The sequence below is a fragment of the Lepisosteus oculatus genome, chromosome 24, assembly GCF_040954835.1.
Source record: "Lepisosteus oculatus isolate fLepOcu1 chromosome 24, fLepOcu1.hap2, whole genome shotgun sequence".
Classification (NCBI taxonomy): domain Eukaryota; kingdom Metazoa; phylum Chordata; class Actinopteri; order Semionotiformes; family Lepisosteidae; genus Lepisosteus; species Lepisosteus oculatus.
Genome location: NC_090719.1, coordinates 1,965,065 through 1,982,432, shown reverse-complemented (window position 1 = coordinate 1,982,432; position 17,368 = coordinate 1,965,065). Strand labels below are relative to the sequence as shown.

The window sequence follows — 17,368 nt, the reverse complement described above, 5'->3', positions numbered from 1 at the left end:
CCTTGGGGAGCGGGATTTCCGGGGCCCCCTGACCGGCATAACTCCGCTGCAGTCAGTGACCTCCGTTAGCACCGGGGAAGTGAAAGAAAAGAAGCTGGGTAGGAGAATGTGTGCTGCAGCAGAGCTGGGCTCTTGGTTTTCTTTGCTTTAAGCAGAGACTGGCTGTGTCCCAGCGCTCTGTGGCTACAGGGGTCTTCTGGGTGGAGTTCAGAGCTCCACACAGGCTAGACTGAGCATGCAGAGCTCCTTGGCAGCCCTGGACAAGAGTGTGCACAGAACGGGATGAAACTCCCTGCATTCTTTGTGGAGCTGACGGGGCTGGGCGGGGGGGGTAGCTGACAGCATCTACTGGGGAGGGAGTCTTTACAGTGCAGTGGTGGGGGGAGTCTGTTTAGACTACCAGCTCAATAATGTCTGGAATGTGGCAGCAATTCATTTTCCTGGTCAGGTCATCTCTGTCGGGGTCTGATCAGGAGGGGCAGTTACACAAACACGCACGCACACACAGAGAGAGAGAGAGGAGTCCCAGAACAGGGTCAGTCTTCCCTGCGGGAGCCTGCCTCTCACACTACAGTGCCTGGAGCACTGAGCCACCAGTTAATTAACTGCAAAGCCCCCCGAAACGTTGAGGGCTTTACTGAATCTTCCGTCAATGGGCATTATGAGGATCTTATTTTGCACTTTGCAGCAGTAGCATGGTTGTTTCTGGTGGTTTGATATGCACGTTGCTCTTAGAAACCGGCCTGCTTGTTTAGGCAGGATGACTTGATTTGATCTCGCCGAAGCTGTCGGAGGAGAAGTCATCGCAGACGGATGCGACGACCTTCGATAACCAGGCTTTAAACTCCTCCCGTGCGCCTCCGGAGCTCTTTGTGGCTTCAGCTAACAAAGTCCTTCCGTTGGCCAGCGGTGAGGTGTTTTTCCCAGCTCCTGTGAATTCTGACATTCTGCGCCTCCCCAGCCACGCTGAGCAGCAGCAGCTGTGTGGGGTCCACCGTTTTGGAACCCGTGAGGTTCTGGATGAGTTGATTCCAAAGAAGGTCGGCCAGGATCGGCAGTCTGACGTGGCGATTTTTTAGAAAGTGGTCAGGACGGTGCTTCAATGCATTCTGGGCTCCAAGGCCGCCATAGAGGGGGCAGTTACGGAAGTGTAGAAGGGTGGGGGTGTCCGACTGACGCGGGAGGCGGCCCTCCAGTCCGACTGTCGGGCTCGCCTGACGTGCGCGTTCCCGGGCCCGCGTTCCCGAGACCCCGGCGTTCCGCGGAGCCGGATCGGGGCTTTTTCGGGCCACAGCGGAGCGCGAAGTTCCCGAGTTCCCACGCACGGGCGCCGTCTGGGAAAGCCCGGCTCTGTGTGAGCTCGTGTGAGGAGCCGCTCCTGGAGGGAACACAATGCCCCCCGGGTTCCCAGGAGGAAAATGAAATGCAAAATCCCGGCATTCCAGGAGGGAGAGAAACAAGCCTCTCTGTTTTTTTTTTTTATTGTTTTCATAGAGGGGTCATTATTCCAGGCGTCCAGATGTTTTTTTTTTTTGGGTTTAGCTGACATGAACCAAAAATATGTTCTCATGGGGAAAGCCAAGATAAACGCTGTTTTTTTTTTTTTTTAAAGCATATAGTGAGGGAAAGAGGCTCTGGGCTTCCTGTCGTTACTCTGACTCGAGGGAAACTGGTTTGTCGGGGTCCGTCTTAATGCAGTTCAGTGCCTCATCATCCCCCCACATCCTTTCCCTGTAAGCAGTCTGTAAGGATGCCAATCTGGCACTCATCTGTGTTGCTCTATGAACGTTCCTGGGTTTTGCCAACTGCTGTCTATTGAGCCTGAGCCTGTGTCAGGGGCTGGATATCTCATGTTATGTTGCCTGCTGTTCAGTTTTCAACATGGAGTCAAAAAAACCTGTGTAATCCTGCCACACTTATGCCCAATCTGACTGGGTGCGCAGGTTAATATAGAGTCCAATGCAGAAAGCTGTGTGGCGTTTGTATATGTGACGCAGAAACGTTGTGCTACCTAGGTGAACTACACTTCCCATAACCCCACTGGGCAACTTCCTGTCTCGTTTTTTTTTGCCCTGCGAGTCGCTAAGATGCCTGCTGTTGTGATCTCACTCAAGTCCCTCCCCGGATCTGGTGGTTTCAGCGGTGGTGCAACAGCGGTGATTGAAGACCTCACCCACATTGATTTCCTGATTGAAACAGTTCTGTTTCTGGAGATTAATGAACGACGGCAGGGTTCCCTTACTTGTGACAACACGTGTGGGGGAACTCGCTACTAACCTGCGTGAGCAGACTGACCAGCAGGGGCGCCCCTCCCCCTGCCTGGCCCCGTGTTTCCTTGAGGGGGGGGGGGGGCGGCCAGGTGACCTTAACACCCCAACTCCTGTGCCACTTGCCTTCTCTTCTGCTGGTGACACGTGCGTTACCCATTCAGGAACCTGCAGCTCTGAAGTCCCAGAAACTGATTAAGCCCCTGAGCAGCCGGAGTACAGATTCCCCCCCGGAGTTCGTTTTCCTCCTGTAGGGCTGATGTTGGCGCTTCCTGCCCCTGTCCCAGCGTGGGGCTGGTGCCTTCGGTGTGGCAGGGCGTGGTGGGGGTGTGGCGGAGGCGCTAAGGAGACAGGTTGGCAGCCCATGGGCTGGCAGCTCTGTGCCACCAGTCAGCAGTCGTCTCTCCACTGCCGTTCTGGATGTGGTTCGAGATGTTGGCCACACTGGGTCTCGGGCCGCTCAGATCCAGCTTCCTGCCACCCAGTGACCCACTGTGCCCGGCCGCCTCCCCTGACCTCCTCCTGGGGCCCGGCGCGGAGCAGTCCAGGGACGGCCCTTTCATCTCGCCGAGCGCGACGGCGTGCATGAAATCGCGCGGCTAATTTTAGGAGATCCCTCGGGGGGGGCAGCTGTCGCAACGCCTAAATAAGCCACACGCAAACTCTCGCTTCCCCAAACCACGTTTTTTCTTTTTCCCTCAACGGTGCTGTGGGGGGGGTCCTTGGTTACTGTTGCCTGGGGTTACACCCATGGCGACCATGGGTGTTCCACGGGTGAGAGACCGCTTCCTGTTTCACAATGACAGCGGCCCGGTGCGGGAGAGGCGTCGGCGGTCATGGGCAGGAAAACGGTTTTCGATGTCTAACGGCGTCTCTAACCTCGTGTGCCGGCAGAGGCCTCTGTGGGCGACAGGTTGTGGCTGCCCATCCCTCTCCTCTGTATCTGTCTGGGCCCTCCGGAACAGTCCGTCTGACGTACACGAGCCACAGACCTGCCGGTTAAGGGACGTCTTTGTTGGTTGACTTCCCAGCATTCCCCTGCGTAGCCGGCACGTTTCGTTTCTGGCCAGGGTGGACATGGCACGTCAATCCATTTTCATTTGCAGCCTCAAAGCTGGATTTGAGGATTAAATGATCTCCATTTTTGATGCGAAAGGTTATGGACAAATCTGACTAAAGCATGTTGCAGACTTAAAAAAAAAAAAAAAAAGAAAATTACTGCTTGATTGCCTTGTGGGGAAAAAGCCAGGCGTCCGCACTGAACCGAAACAAAATCGCCAACCTGTATCTGCTTTGTGGCGTCTCGGCCCTGATCTGGACCCGGTCTGTGGTCCCGTCTGGGCCCGTGGTGCCCGCCGTCTGCCTCCACCACTCCTCGCGTGGAGCTGCTGCTCGTGCGCGGCCTGCGTGTGCCCGCGATCCCCTCTCTAACGCCTGGCTCTTGGCTCCCCCTGCAGGTCTCCCGGAGGAGAGCAAGGTGCAGATCCCCGCCTTCACCGACGCCGTGCGCCTGTACCGCCAGAGCAAGGGCCAGTTCGGCACCTGGGACATGATGTGCGGAGACCCGCCGCAGGTGAGAGGGCCCGGGCACGGGGATAGGCATGCCCAGACTGCGGGCACTTTCTCCGCCTCTGTCCTGTGATTGGGGTGGAGTTGGGGGGGTCGTCTTTCCAGTTTTTCCGCAAAACAAAAATGCCCTCCAAGGAAAATCGAGTAAAAGTCTCCCAGGTAAGAGTGACACGAGCGCTAATTGCCCGTTTTGATCGTTCGGTGGGGTGTCAGGGTGGGGGTGGTGTCCGCAGGCAGCGCTGGGGGGAAAGAGCAGGCTGTGAGCGAGTTGCTCTAGGGCTGCTTTCATGCAAAACGCTCTCCTGGCTAATCGGAGCTGTCAGGTGCGACAAAGCCCCATTCAGGTCTGCTGTTCCCAGGGTGGGGAGCGTCCCGTCTGCTGGCGGGTGCGACTGGGTGGTTTTGGTTTCAAATTCAGGGTCCGGTTTTACCGGCTGAAGCTTCTGTCTCGCCTTCCTCGGTAATCCGAGACGGGTCGCGCTGCGGTTCTGAAAGGAATGCGATTTGTCGGTGTTCCCTGGATTATCTGATAAGGGGTCTGTGGAGGACAAGCCCCGGAGATGATGGTGCTTGGATTTTCGTTTTTTTTTTTAAGTGCAAGATCGCTTTCCAGGAACGCGAGGTGACGGATCACATCGCCGTCCTCCCGGTCATGCAGACGACCCTGTCCAACAGAAATCGCTCTGCTCTCCTTGACTGATTTCCTAATTGCTGTCGTTAAAAGGAGGGGTAGCAAAAGATTCAGCCGCAGGAACATTCCGTCTTCAGTCGGCTCTTGTAAACTGACTGTGCAAGTCCTAGGTTCAACAGTGAAGAACAAACTGGCCTGGGTCAGATTCTGGGATCAACAGGCAGCTCCCAGCGGGTGAGCGTTCAGTGTGAACGGTATCCCAGCGTTCTGCGTTTCTGAGCTGGATGTGTGACGTGTCCTGTACCTGCTCTTTGTAATCACAGAACGGAAAATAAATATCACAAATCTTTCAGAATGTCCATTAAATCCGGAGATGCAAAGCCAGTAGGGAAGTCTGTAGCTTTCCCACTCTTTAGTGTGAAGCAGGCTGACAGCGTGACTTCCTGGGGGTCAGGAGGGACACGGGAAATTGGTTTTTCCCTCCAGCTGTGATGGAGGCAGTTGAACTGGCTGCTGGCCCCCACGTCAGGACACTTACACTGGCTGGGTCTGGTGTCTGAGCTGCGGTGTGCAGGAACTCTGGGAGATGTGCTGTCTGCGTGTGTGTGAGAGGGCCTGTCAGTCTGCGGCACAGGGACAGGTATGGCTGGAATTTGAGGGCCTGGTATTCTTACGTCACTTCATTTCAATTTGTGACGCGTCGCTCTGATAAGCCAAGTCCTTAGAGAGGCTCCGTCCACTTCCCTGCTGTTCCTGTGGGTCGGTGCACAAGACTGTGGAGGTACCTTGAATTCTCTGTGAGGTTCCCTTCACAGTGCTGGGCGTGGCTGTCCGCGGTCCGGTTCTGTAGGGCCACGGTCCAGCGGGTCTCTTTAAATCAGGCCTGTCCAGACCAGGAGTACGAGCAGCACCTGAAATCCCTTCCGGGCTTCAGCTGGAAAGCGGAGCTGATCCGAGAGTTTGATGATTCCATTTTTGTGCTGGGATAAAATGTAGAACACAATCCTGAATCCAGATGTTTAGGCCGCTACCGATTCGGGGACACATTGGATCGTGAGCCTCCAGGACGAAGATGGAGGACTCCTAGCTCAAGGCCCTGAAGGCACCAAGTGGAGATGTGAAGGAAGCTGTGCTCAGACCTCGGCAGGGCCTAGCCAGTTGATGCAGCAATTCCTCTGCCTGCGGACTGCAAGAAGGAGCAGTCCTCTGTGTGCTTGACTGATCCTGAAGAGGGCCCGACGAGTTGGACGAGTGGTTCAGCCCCACAGACCGCGGCTGCTCTCTTCTGCTTCTGGGCGTTGGGAAGATTCTCACCCCCCCCCTCTGCAGATGAGCTCATCCTCCCCAAAAAAGCTCCTGACTCAGTGGTCAGACCCTGCAGCTCTGACCTCATGATGGTTTCTGAGCTGTACGGGATGTTGATGACTAAGAATGGGGGAAGGAGATGTCGTGGTGGGGGGGGTTAGTTAGGTCAGAGGTCAGTGGTGATAATTTGTTGCTGACTGGGGGGGCATCTGTGGTGAAGTGGAGGGTGCCACACCCAGAACTGCCTGCCTGGTTACAGACAGGAGTGGATGATAAGACCTTCAAGTTTGCTTGGTGTTCTCTGCAGTCAGCAGACAAATCGCCCCTCCCCCAGGGAAGAGTAAAAACTCTGTATTTTGAAATCGTCTTTATCACTGAATCTTGCTGAGCAATATCCCAAACCAGACTTTCACAATGCCCGTTTTTCTACATTTACCTTTCAATGAAAGGAAAGTATTGGCACGCAACTTGGGTTTAAACGTGGAAATGTATTTTGAAGGTGCAGAACACCGGACGTATACCTGCTTTTAACATTTGTTTTAACCCTGAACAAGAATTGTTGAGAACACAGAAACTGCATCTTAATGGAGGATTGTGAAGACCAGCTGTGTCTTTACAGCTCCACACAGGGCTCAGTGAATAAACGCCTACTCGACCTGTGACCTGCTCTTTGAAGAGCTGGCTGGCTGGCTCCTGTCCTGCTGGTGCCACATTAGTGAAGCGCTGCTGGGAATTGGGCCTGTCCGCCTCCCTCAGTTCCCACAGAGACACATCTCCGGGCGTCGTCTCCAGTCAGGAGTAGCCCAGCACTTTATTTAACGGAACTCCCTGCAGGACAAAACATTCCGGCTCGGCACAACTCGTGGGAGTTGAGCTTTTTATATCTCGACTGCCGACGGTTTTAATTCCCTGGCTTCGGCTGCATGATCTTTAAAAAGCCCTTTTGTGTTGTCTTTATTTTTATACTGTACTTGCCTTTGTTTATTTTTAGCTGTTCTACATGGTTACGCGGAAAAGGCGCTATACAACCTAACTTGTTAGATAGCCAGCGCCTTTTAATTACCCTCCCGAAACTCAGATCCACACAGGATAGTTTGTTGGGGTTTTTTTTTTACTTCTGCTCTGAAACAAGCCCACTCTCCTTCATTACGTTCCGCCCAGAGATCCCGGGCCACCTCTGGGGCCCCGTTGTGAGACTCGGCTTTTTAATGCAATTTATTTTGCAGTTTATTTTGCCTTTTCTCTCCTCTTTGGACGCTCCATGGTAACGCTTCAGCCTTTTTGCGTGCATAAAGGGAGCAGGAAGGCGATGGCTCGTTGCTTTGGGGAAACGCAGAGTAGCGTGCATGGGCCTTCCTGGCGATGCCGTTTCCTCTGTGCGAAGACTGTGAAGCGGGGGCGCGGGCGTGTTGCTTGGGGCGCCTGGGTGTGTCACAGGCGTTGGCAGTGCTGCTGCTGTGCAGTGCCCCCATCCCTCTCTTTAAACACTGCAGTTAATGAGCTGGCCTCCTGACAAGTCAAATAAGAGGGGGGGGGAAGAGCTGGAGTTTGCTACAGCTCCCAGGACTAGCGAGCACTGTGAGGGAGGCCGTCCTGTCCATGTGGGCACAGCTGCGCTGCCCGTCTCTGCCCATCCTGGCTGATTTGCTGCCCTCCAGCTATGCCTGCAGGCTGGCCAGTGCCAGGGGCGAAGGGTTCTCGCCGGGAGTGTCTCGGATCTCTCCGAGATCTCTCCTCCAGATTGACACGGGATCCCCCTGTAAACGCCTCCTCCTTCAGCCCCAGTCGTCGTGTGAGCTGTCAACCGGGTTTCGGCTTGCGGTGCTTTTCGTGCCGTTGCTGGAGACGCGTCGGACTTCGCCCTCGCGGAAAGCGGAAGGCCCTCGTCAACACTACAGGGCCTGGCGCGAACACGTCGGACGCTTGACCTGGTTCGGAACCAAGCCCCGCTTTTTTCCCACCTGATGCGGCTCTTGACATATTGCGGGCGTTAATCTGGAGTCCAAAATGACGCAGGGCAGTGTTTTGTTGGTTCGTTTTGCAGTGAGAAAACTAATGATTTGTACACAGGAGTCAGGAAATTCGTTGAAGATAAGATGTGTCTAATAATACCCCCACACCGGAGACTAATAAGTGAAATACCTCTTGTGCCTGGCCGTGCCTGCGCCCCGGAGTTCGGCTCCGGTCTTTCCCTTTGTCTGAGGAGCCCGAGGCTCCGCCGTCCGGTGGGGGCCGGTGTCAGATCGCGTCACGGGGCCGGGTCCGCTTGAGCTAACCCCTCTGTCTCTCCCCTGCCGCGATGGAGCAGATCCTGGCCAACCTGGTGATGGAGAGCCTGCACCCGGAGCTGCGCGGCCTCATCGGCCCCCGGCTGAAGGGCAAGGTGCAGGAGAGGCAGCGGAACTGGATGCTGGTGAGTCGGGCCGTGGGTCCCCGGGTGGAGCCGCCGCCGGCTCAGAGAGCGTCCTCCCTGGGTCTCGGATCCCCCCCGAGGTCCATCCTTCAGATTCACACGGGATCTTCCTGTAAATGACCCCTCCTTCAGCCCCGGTTATCCTTTGTGTGAGCTGTCAACCGGGTTCGGCTTTCGGTGCTTTTTGTGTTGTTGCTGGAGACGCATCAGACTTCACCATGACTTTGGTTGTGCTGAGATCTGCACCGTTTTGGTTGTTTTTTTTGCCCGAGTCTCCCCCTTGAAAACCACAGTAGGATCCCCTCTGGAAAAGAGCTCAATTGGATGCGTTAAACCTTTCTCCACAGGCATATCTGCTAATTATTTCAAATAATAATTTATTTGAACTCCCGGGGTCCTGCTTTTCTCGGACTGTGTCCCATGCGACCCCCGCTGACCCCGCCCCTCTCCCCCCGGCAGATCTCCGACGCCGTGTTCTCGATGGTGCTGAGCCAGACCCGGGTTCAGCACGAGGCTGTGGTTCAGCGCTGCGAGGCAGGGCGCCCCCCGCTGGAGGCCTCCATCCGCACGGACATGGACCAGATCATCACCTCCAAGGAGCACGTCACCGGGAAGATCCGGGGTGAGACGGCGCCCCCTGGTGTCCCCCTTCTGCTACTGCCCGACGGGCACGGCGGGAATTCTAACAACGCAGTTCTCTCATTCTAACAAAGTGCCTGTCAGGTTGGAAAAAGAAATATTCCGTTGCGGGACCAGCTTCCTCCCCAGGTTTTTTAATTTTTTCCCCGTTCTGCGGACTCCTTTCCCGCTGGGCCGCTCCCCAACCTCGGAGCGTTGCTGGAAAACGAGCAACGGGTGTGGGCTTGTCAGGAATGTCCTTGCCTGCTGCTTGGGGAGGGTTTGGTTTGCAGGGCTGGAATGGTTAGAGGTTGTTTTTTTTACCCCCACCCGTTATGAATAGGCGCACTCGCAGGACAAATGCGGAAGAACCAGATTCCAGGGATTCTGCCCCTGGGCAGACTCCGGCGCTGCCGATACCGCATCCCGAGACACGGCCACCCACGCCCTGACGAGCCCGACAGGGCCTGGTCTGATGACCTCGGAGGAAATAACTGGTGCCTCTAATAAATAACTTATTCCTCTGTCATTTGCATCTGGGCTCGCCAGCCTTTTTTTTAGTGCTCATCTCATCTAATTAGACGATGATATCTAAAGACCTGAAACAAGCCGATCTGGCCCGTTTGGTACTTGGTTCCTAATTGATCTAATGATCTCATCCAGTTTTTTCAAAGGAAGCCGGGGTATCGGCTTCAACAGCCTGGCTGTGAAGCCTGTTCCCCCCCTCCCGCCACCCTTCCTGTATAGTAGTGCCTCCCCATCCTGTCCCGTTTCACGCTGCCCGCATGGCGGTTTAAGGGCAGCAGGCTTGAAGTGTAGCTCTGTTGCTGCGATGGCTTGATCGCTAGCGATCGCAGGTGAAGTGGTGTCGATCATTATCCAGCAACATCCGTTTGTACTTAGATCTGCAGGCTGAATGTAAACAAAAAACACCGTCATTGAACTATTTTTTTGTTGGGAGGTCCTCCAGCTGATCTGGGCCGGGTCTGTCTCCTGGGGTCACCTGGACCGTAACTGTCAACTGGGCCGGGTCTGTCGCCTGGTCTCACCTAGCCTCGGTCAGGGCAGGATCTCGTACAGATCCCGAGCAACTTTTGACCCGCAGCTGGACGGGGCAGGTTTTGCGTCGCTGCGGCTGTGTGGCGCGGGCGGGGTTAACGGCGCAGGGTCTGGCGTGTCTCACGCCGGCCGCGGCCTCCTCTGTGTCCCGGCAGCGCTGGTGCTGCCCAAGGCGGAGCAGTTCCTGAAGCGGAACGTCGAGCCCTACATCAGCTCCATCCTGGAGGCCCTGATGGAGCCCACCAGCCGCGGCTTCGCCGAGGTGCGGGACGTCTTCTTCCGGGAGCTCGTGGACATGAGCAAGAACGTGGTCAACGAGGGCGGCCGTGAGAAGCTGGGCGAGGTGAGGAGGGAGGGGCGGGGCGTCTGCCACATTCGCACAGGGCAGGAAAAAGACAGGGTTTGGTACCCTCCCTGACGAGGAGGTCTGTCTTCTGCCCAGGGCCGTGCCTCTGGTTCAAGAGGTCCCACAGCAGAGTGCACACAGGAATAGGGCACGTTGGTAGCTGGAGAGCAGGCCAGGTGCCCTTGCTTCTTGATCGGGAGGGTGTGTCCGGGGTCTCGTGAGGTCAGGCTCTTTCCCCAGCCTGCAGTGCAGGGCTGAGCCTGGCTCCATGGCCACTGTTGAATAAAAGCAGCACTTTGCTCGCAAGGAAACCTGGTTCACCTGGGGTTGCCTGGGCCGGGAATGGTCACCTGGCTCACCTGGGGTTGCCTGGGCCGGGAATGGTCACCTGGGGTCATGATGGTCACCTGGCTCACCTGGTGCCACCTGATTCACTCTGTCACCTGGGCTGGGTCTGTCGCTCAGGTATGTGTTCTCAAACCCTGGCCGGCCCTGCCCCAAGTCACCCTGGTCTCCCTCTCTCTCTCTCCCCCCCCCATGCAGCACATGGACAAGGTCTCCATGCTGGCCTACCACCCGGTGAAGATGAACGGCTGCTACAGCAAGGTGGAGGAGCTGCACCTGGAGGGCCTGCAGCAGCGCTTCGGCGTGTCCAGCCCCTCCGTCTTCGTGCAGAGGGCGCAGATCCTCATGAGGGAGGTCAGCACAGCCCCACCTGCTGGCCACTGGGCGCACAGGCGCAGCCCAGCTAGTGTTGCCAGTAACTAGCGAGGAATAATATCGGCGCTTAATAGTGGGTTAATACACCAGTTGAAAATGGCCACAGTCTTGTTAACAACCTCCTAGTTCATTAGCAGGTTATTTCCAGCCCGTATTCCAAAGGCCCCTTCGTATTGGTGGAAGGCAGTCCATCAAGCCCATACTGGCTGCGCCTACTTACCCAAATCGTTTGCGAAACTAGACTCCAGTTGGCAGGGGGACAATTCCCCGAGGCCTCCCTTCCCCGCGGAGACTTGAGTAAGTGATGTTATTGATTTTACATCCTCGGAGCTGGTTAGGTTACAGACAGCGGGCTGGAGGAGGGGGGTGTCTGGTTCATGATGTGTTTGAGATGCTCCCGGTAGTGGCGGTGGCCCAGGGTTTGTTCTAGACTCGCCTGGAGGTCAGACGGTGACCCTGTGTGTGCTGGGATGAGGGGGGAAGGCAGAGTGAACTGCTGTACCTCCCTCTTCCTCCTCTCGGCGTTCTGTATTCAGACTGCCGACGGAAAGGAGCCGCCGCCCTCTTGTGGCCAAAAGCGGTAAGGCAGCAGCATTTTGCTGGTTGGGAACTAAAATCAGCCCTTCCATCATCTCTAACAGGCCCTGTCTGGAGTGTGCAGCTGCAGAAGGAGTGCAGCTGTTTTCCCCCCCACACAGTATTTGTGCAATAATTCCAGAATTAGGGAGGATCAGATGCTTTCTTCATGAGCAGGAACCTTGCGTGTTGCCCCAGGCCGCGAGAAACAGGTGCCCCCAGCTCATGCCCCTCTCCGCCCACAGCAAATGGACAACGCGGTGTACACCTTCGAGCAGCTGCTGCACCAGAGCCTGGAGGGCCAGGGCAGCGAGGAGCTCTGCAAGATCATCCAGCGCTGCCAGGACCGGGTCATCAAGGTGAGGGCGGGGCCGGGGGGGGTGAAGTTCAAAGTTCAAAGGGCTGGGGGTCGTGCAGAGGGGCTGCTGTCCTGGGGGGTGGTGGTGGGGGGGGGACAGTGTTGCGTGTCCGGCTGCAGGTCGAGAAAGAAGTGACATGAGTGGGCGGGAGGCGTAGTGGGGCTGGCCGAGGGAGGTGATGAGCACTCCAACTCCAGGTATTGATTGTGAATGCTGGTCTTGGCCTTTTTTTAACATGCTAATCGCATCACTCTCCCCCTCCCCTGCCCTGCCCTGCCCTCCCCTCCGCTCTGCAGAAGTACGACTACGACAGCAGCACCGTGCGGAAGAAGTTCTTCAGGGAGGCCCTCCTGCAGATCATCATCCCCTACATGCTGAAGCAGCTCTCCCCGACCTGCAAGGAGGTAGGACTGATGCACGCTGAGTGAGAGGGAACACCTGCAGACCAAAGCAATTTCAGCTTGCCGGCTTTGGGAAAGAGTTTGATACCTTGAAAAAGAGCCTACAGCTCTACCACCCCCCACCACCCTGCTGGGGTGTTCGTCCCGTGTCCTGACACACAGTCCCCCCCCTCCCCTGTCCTCCCCTGCAGGAGCTGCCCCAGTTCCAGGAGCTGATCTTCGAGGACTTCTCCCGGTTCATCCTGGTGGAGAACGTCTTCGAGGAGGTGGTGCTGCAGTCCGTCATGAAGGACATCATGCAGGGTGAGTTGGCGGCTCCGCGGCCAGCCGCAGGGCACGAGAGGGGCGATGAGGAAGAAGAGCGTTTAAAATCAAGAACAGGAGACAAAAGGCCTGGGAGTCTGGAACAGCCTCCTCTCATCTGGAGCGGTTTGATCAGGTTCAGATTGTGGGAGGCTGCTGTACCGTACAGAAGCCTTTTCCAGTCACTGGTTACTGAAACCCAGTCTGTAATACATTTGCATAAAAAAAGCACAGCGAAGTTAAGAGTCAAAAACCCCTTGAAGGGACAGACCTGTGATGGCATCGGAGCCTCACCAGTCTCCCCAAGTCAGTGACGTCGTCGGCTGTAACTGTACTCTCTCTCTCTCTCTCTCTCTGCAGCGGTGAAGGAAGCCGCCGTTCAGAGGAGACACAACCTGTACCGCGACAGCATCGTCCTGACCAACAGCGACCCCAACCTGCTCCTGCTGGGAGAGGGGCCGCCCATCAACTGGGGGGGCGACGTGGGCGACGGCGAGGGCGGCGGTGGCGGCGTCGAGCCTACGAAGAGGCGGCGCATTAAGCAGGTGGTGTCCATGATCCAGGTGGACGGCACGCTGGTGGTGCCCAACGAGTCGTGCCTGGAGGTGCCGGGCGTGGGCGGCATCCCGGAGGACCAGGAGGGAGAGGCGGAGAACACCAGCACAGGCGGGGATGCGGAGTCGCTCAAGTCCCCCGACAGCATCCACGAAATCAGGGACCTCATCACCCCCAAGGTCGAAGTGCAGGTGTCCCTCCCCACTGCGGACGCGCCCCTCACCAACGGCACAGTCCCGCAGGAAGCGAGCGTCACGGATGTGACCTCCCAGGAAGCTGACAAGGCTGCGGTGCCCGCAGAGAGGGGCGCACAGGAAGCTGCCAAGAGTGAACCACGCACAGAGGAGGGGACACAGGAAATGGTCAAGAGTGAACCACGCATCGAGAGGGGTGCGCAGGAAGCTGCCGAGAGCAAACCACACACGGGGAGGGATGCACAGGAAGTTCAGGAAAGTCAGCCACACATCGAGAGGGGGACACAGGAAAACGCAAAGAGTACGCCGTCCACAGCAGAGGCCACACAGCAAGCCGCTGAGACCAGACTACCCAGTAACAAACAAGAGGAACCATTAAAAGAGGAGCTTGCAGCAGAGCACACCAAAAACTCCCCCGTGAAGTTGGCGCCACCCTTGCCCGTTGATTCTGACTCCTCCCACCATCACCATGACGACAGTGGATTCCAGTCCCCAGCCAATGAGGACGTAGAGGAGGATCAGGTTCAGCCAATCACCAAAGGCCAAGAGGAGGTGGGAGACACCATCGCTGACCCAGCCAAGGTTGAAGTGACTTTGGAGGAGAAGGAAGTGGATCCTTCCAATGACTTGGAGACAGGAGAGGAGGTTTCTGGGAAAGAGAGTCCCTCAGAGTCCATAGTGCCGGCTGGAAATTAGATGTTTACAATAAGAATAAAGCAGGAAAAATGATCTAAACACAGAAACGGGAATTAAATACTTGTTTTTGTTTTAGGCAAAGGAGAAAAAATATTTTTAAAGTAATTTTTATTAAGAGCAAAGTTTAAAAATTATTCATTGTTATTTTTTTTTTGGTTCCTTTTTACTTCTTCCATTGCTTAGATTGAGTAGTTGTCATATATATCAGCCCATGTCGACACTTCGATCAGACCCGAGAGAGCACGTTGTCGATTACCCCTGCCTCCCCCAGCCTCGGCCTCGACACTAAAACCAGAATGAATCCTGAGCAGCTGAGCCCAGGACACGGTCCGCCTCGGACTCGGCCCGAAGATCGGCGAGGAGCTGCGTTCTTCCATCTGGACCCCAGCCTGCGGCTCCTCTGGGGCCAGACCGGCCCCCAGCCCCGCGCGATGGTGCTGCTGAACACCTGCCCCCCTGCGCTTGAACTGTCGTCTCTGTGCTGGATCCCTACAGGCTCTTAGCAAGGGGGGCCCCGGTTCTGCAGGGGAGGGTGGAGAGCCGTCGTCTTTCATCGAACGAGGCCCGGTTTATTTTTGTTGTTGCAAACCCGCCCGGTTCAGAGCCGTCAGCGGTCTCGGCTCTCGCCAGCAGCCCCCGACCCTGCTGGGCTGGAGTGGGGTGGAGGAGGAGAGACAGTGCAGATGACAACCGTTAATTGACCTAATTTAGCAATTAAGAGCTCCGTCATGACTCTGCGCTGTTTTGGGGCTACTTGTGATTTTTTTTTTGGGGGGGGAGGGGCTGTCCCCTCTCTCAACTGTTGTGTGCCCCTGCATCACCTCCCACACAGGACGAGGAGAGAGCGCCGCCCTACTTCCACTCCCTTGGAACAAAACCAAAGGGGCTTCTGGGATGATCGACAGAAGAGGGGGAAAAGAGGAAAAACGTGTTTTTGAGTTTGGCGTTCTGAAACGTGGGAGCTGGGAGCCGGGAGCCATCGGCGGACATGAGGAAGAGGCCAGGACTGAGACAGGAAAGCCTGCCCTCTGCCCTCTTCGCTCGTGCAGCCCCTGTCCACAGCCCGGCCCGGCCCGGCCCAGACGAGCAGCTCACATCCCTGCAGGAGGAGCCCTGTAGCGGTTCTGGGTGCGTTCTGACTGACGGTCTCGTTCTGGCGATGCTGATTCTTCATCGGTGCAGCTGGAGCTGTATTGCACGTGTGCGTGCGTGCTTTCGTGCACGTGTGTGTTTTTGTGGGGGGGGGGTGATCTCAAGGTTTTCCTTGCAGCCAGAGACTAAAGAAAAAAAAACCTGAAAAAAATGATTTTGCTGCTCCGAAAGGGGGGACCCAGAAGCTGAAGAGAAATGAGCAGTAGGTGGGAGGGAGGGGAGAGGCACTATAGAGATGTGGGATTCTGGGATCTGGACTTTCCAACACCACGCCTCGCTGGGTGAAAGAGGAACTGACAGCCCTCTGATGCTCCGGCGCAGCCTCGTTCCCCGTTCCGCTTTGGATCGTGGGAGTTTGTGAGGCACAGCCTGGGAGCCCAGATCTCATGGACTTCGTTTTGCACGAGCAGCAGGGACGGCGTGTTCTCCCTGCCGGAGCCTGGTGGAGCCCGGCACTAGTGACAGCTGCTGCTCCTCGGGCCTTGTAGTGGCCAGTCAGAGGCTGCTGACACACTCGCTGGCTGGGCTGCTTGCTGCTTCAGTCTTATCCAGTTATTCTCGCCCGCTGCAGGTCAAGCAGAGCACTCCGCCATCCGTCGGTAGGGCTGTGAAATGCTGTTCCTGTTCCAGCAGACTGCATTACAGCGGGGGATCCCCCATCTTGGTCCCGGGAACCCCGGACCCTGCTGGGTTTCACACCCATCAGGCTCTTTGTGATCTGGTTGAACTCTTAAGGGACGCTTAAGACTCATTTTTGATATTAACAGCTGGGGCTTGCTTTTTGATTTACTGCAAGATCTCTGACCTCTGAGGAGGAGGAGAAAACTGGCGAAGGATTCAACTAAGTGAGAAGGCTGGAACCAAAACCAGCAGGTGTGGGGCTCCCCAAGACCAGGGCTGGGTGGGGCCCCCTCCATCTTTGAGCGTAGCTCTGGTGAGATGCCAAGAATCAGCTGTGCTTCACAGTGGCTGCACGGTTTACTGCAATGGGTGAGAAACGCATTCCTGTTACCAGATTTGCATGCTGCCTTGGATGGAAAAGGATATCCGCGCCATTATTTCTGATATCATAGTTTCTCGCTTTGTCAGGGAGACTGCGCATTTGAATTTTCTGCTGGGGCTGAAGGAAAAAAAAAACTCTGGAAGGCTTTGTGTGAGAAGAGTGTACATTGCCTGGTTCGGCGTGTAGAGAGGCCTGGTCTGCTGTGCTCTTGAGACACGCGAGACTGTTTGAGGAGGTGTGACAGGGAGCCGGCTGAAGCGAGATACCGCAGGTGAACACTAGAGGGAGTGAAAAAAAAAGTCAGTGCTGGGTGATGGAGCCGCCCGGCTTCAGAAATAGGATTGGATTGAGACACATATACTTGCAAAGGGAACAGAGTTGGGATTGGTGAGATTATTTTTTTTTTTTTTTGGCATAGGTATAGAATATGCAGTTACGTAAACACCGTTTATAGTTTGTAGATTTGCCAGACGGGTGTGACCGCTCTCGGTATAACTTCATCCTAAATCTGGCCGGAGGGGGCTGCCCTCCAGCCGCTGCGGAGGACGGGACTGGTTAGGAGCTCTGTACTACGTGTGGAGCGGTCAGGCTTGAGTATATTATTCAGTAGTTCTTTTTCCCCCCCACACACAGAATTTGCTTCTGCTTCCTTAACTCTATAACACTTGTTATTTATTCAGGACCGCTCTTGTAATGACCGATTTTCCTGTAATAAAAATGTTTCTCAGAAATGCAAATCTACTGAGGCGCAGGCGGTAGAGAAATATGTTGTTTGGTTGTTGTTGTTGTTGTTTTAATGGATTGGGAACTTGGTGCCACCTCTCACGCGGACACAGTTGCAAACTGAAAGCACTTGCAGGGGCGCCAGGGGGTGGCGACGTCTTTTTAAAAGGTTCCGGGCTGTCGAGAGCCTCCTTTCCCGGTGTTGGCACAGGAGAGAAGCTCCTTTTCCTTCGGCTTCTCTGGGGGGGCACCCCCGGGGCCTCCTGCGGTGCAGAACTGTCTGTTTTGTGTGCATTTCGGGACGTCCCGCCACGCTCACTCACTTTACGCCCTAAAGGCGTCATTCCAGGCTGCGGGGTGTTTTACCTTTTTTGTTTTTTCGTCTGTTCTGTTCACGATTTCTCTACCAAATGTTTTATGAAATGTCATGCAGATATACCTATAATAAACGAGTTGAAAACGATGTGAGGCTACTGTG

The 17,368-nt window shown here is 55.7% G+C and overlaps 1 protein-coding gene across 1 annotated transcript in view; it reads left to right on the top strand.

Moving 5' to 3' along the window:
- niban2a (niban apoptosis regulator 2a) overlaps positions 1-17,353 on the top strand; it is a 40,107-nt gene extending 22,754 nt beyond the window's left edge. Inside the window, exons 6-14 of the mRNA XM_069183526.1 lie at positions 3,725-3,840; positions 8,081-8,185; positions 8,645-8,807; positions 10,018-10,205; positions 10,752-10,907; positions 11,750-11,863; positions 12,160-12,267; positions 12,456-12,567; positions 12,928-17,353. Of these exons, the coding sequence (XP_069039627.1) occupies positions 3,725-3,840; positions 8,081-8,185; positions 8,645-8,807; positions 10,018-10,205; positions 10,752-10,907; positions 11,750-11,863; positions 12,160-12,267; positions 12,456-12,567; positions 12,928-14,012 (2,147 nt within the window). The 3' untranslated portion in view covers positions 14,013-17,353. The remainder of the gene's footprint in view (positions 1-3,724; positions 3,841-8,080; positions 8,186-8,644; positions 8,808-10,017; positions 10,206-10,751; positions 10,908-11,749; positions 11,864-12,159; positions 12,268-12,455; positions 12,568-12,927) is intronic.
- Positions 17,354-17,368: the final 15 nt, after the last annotated feature.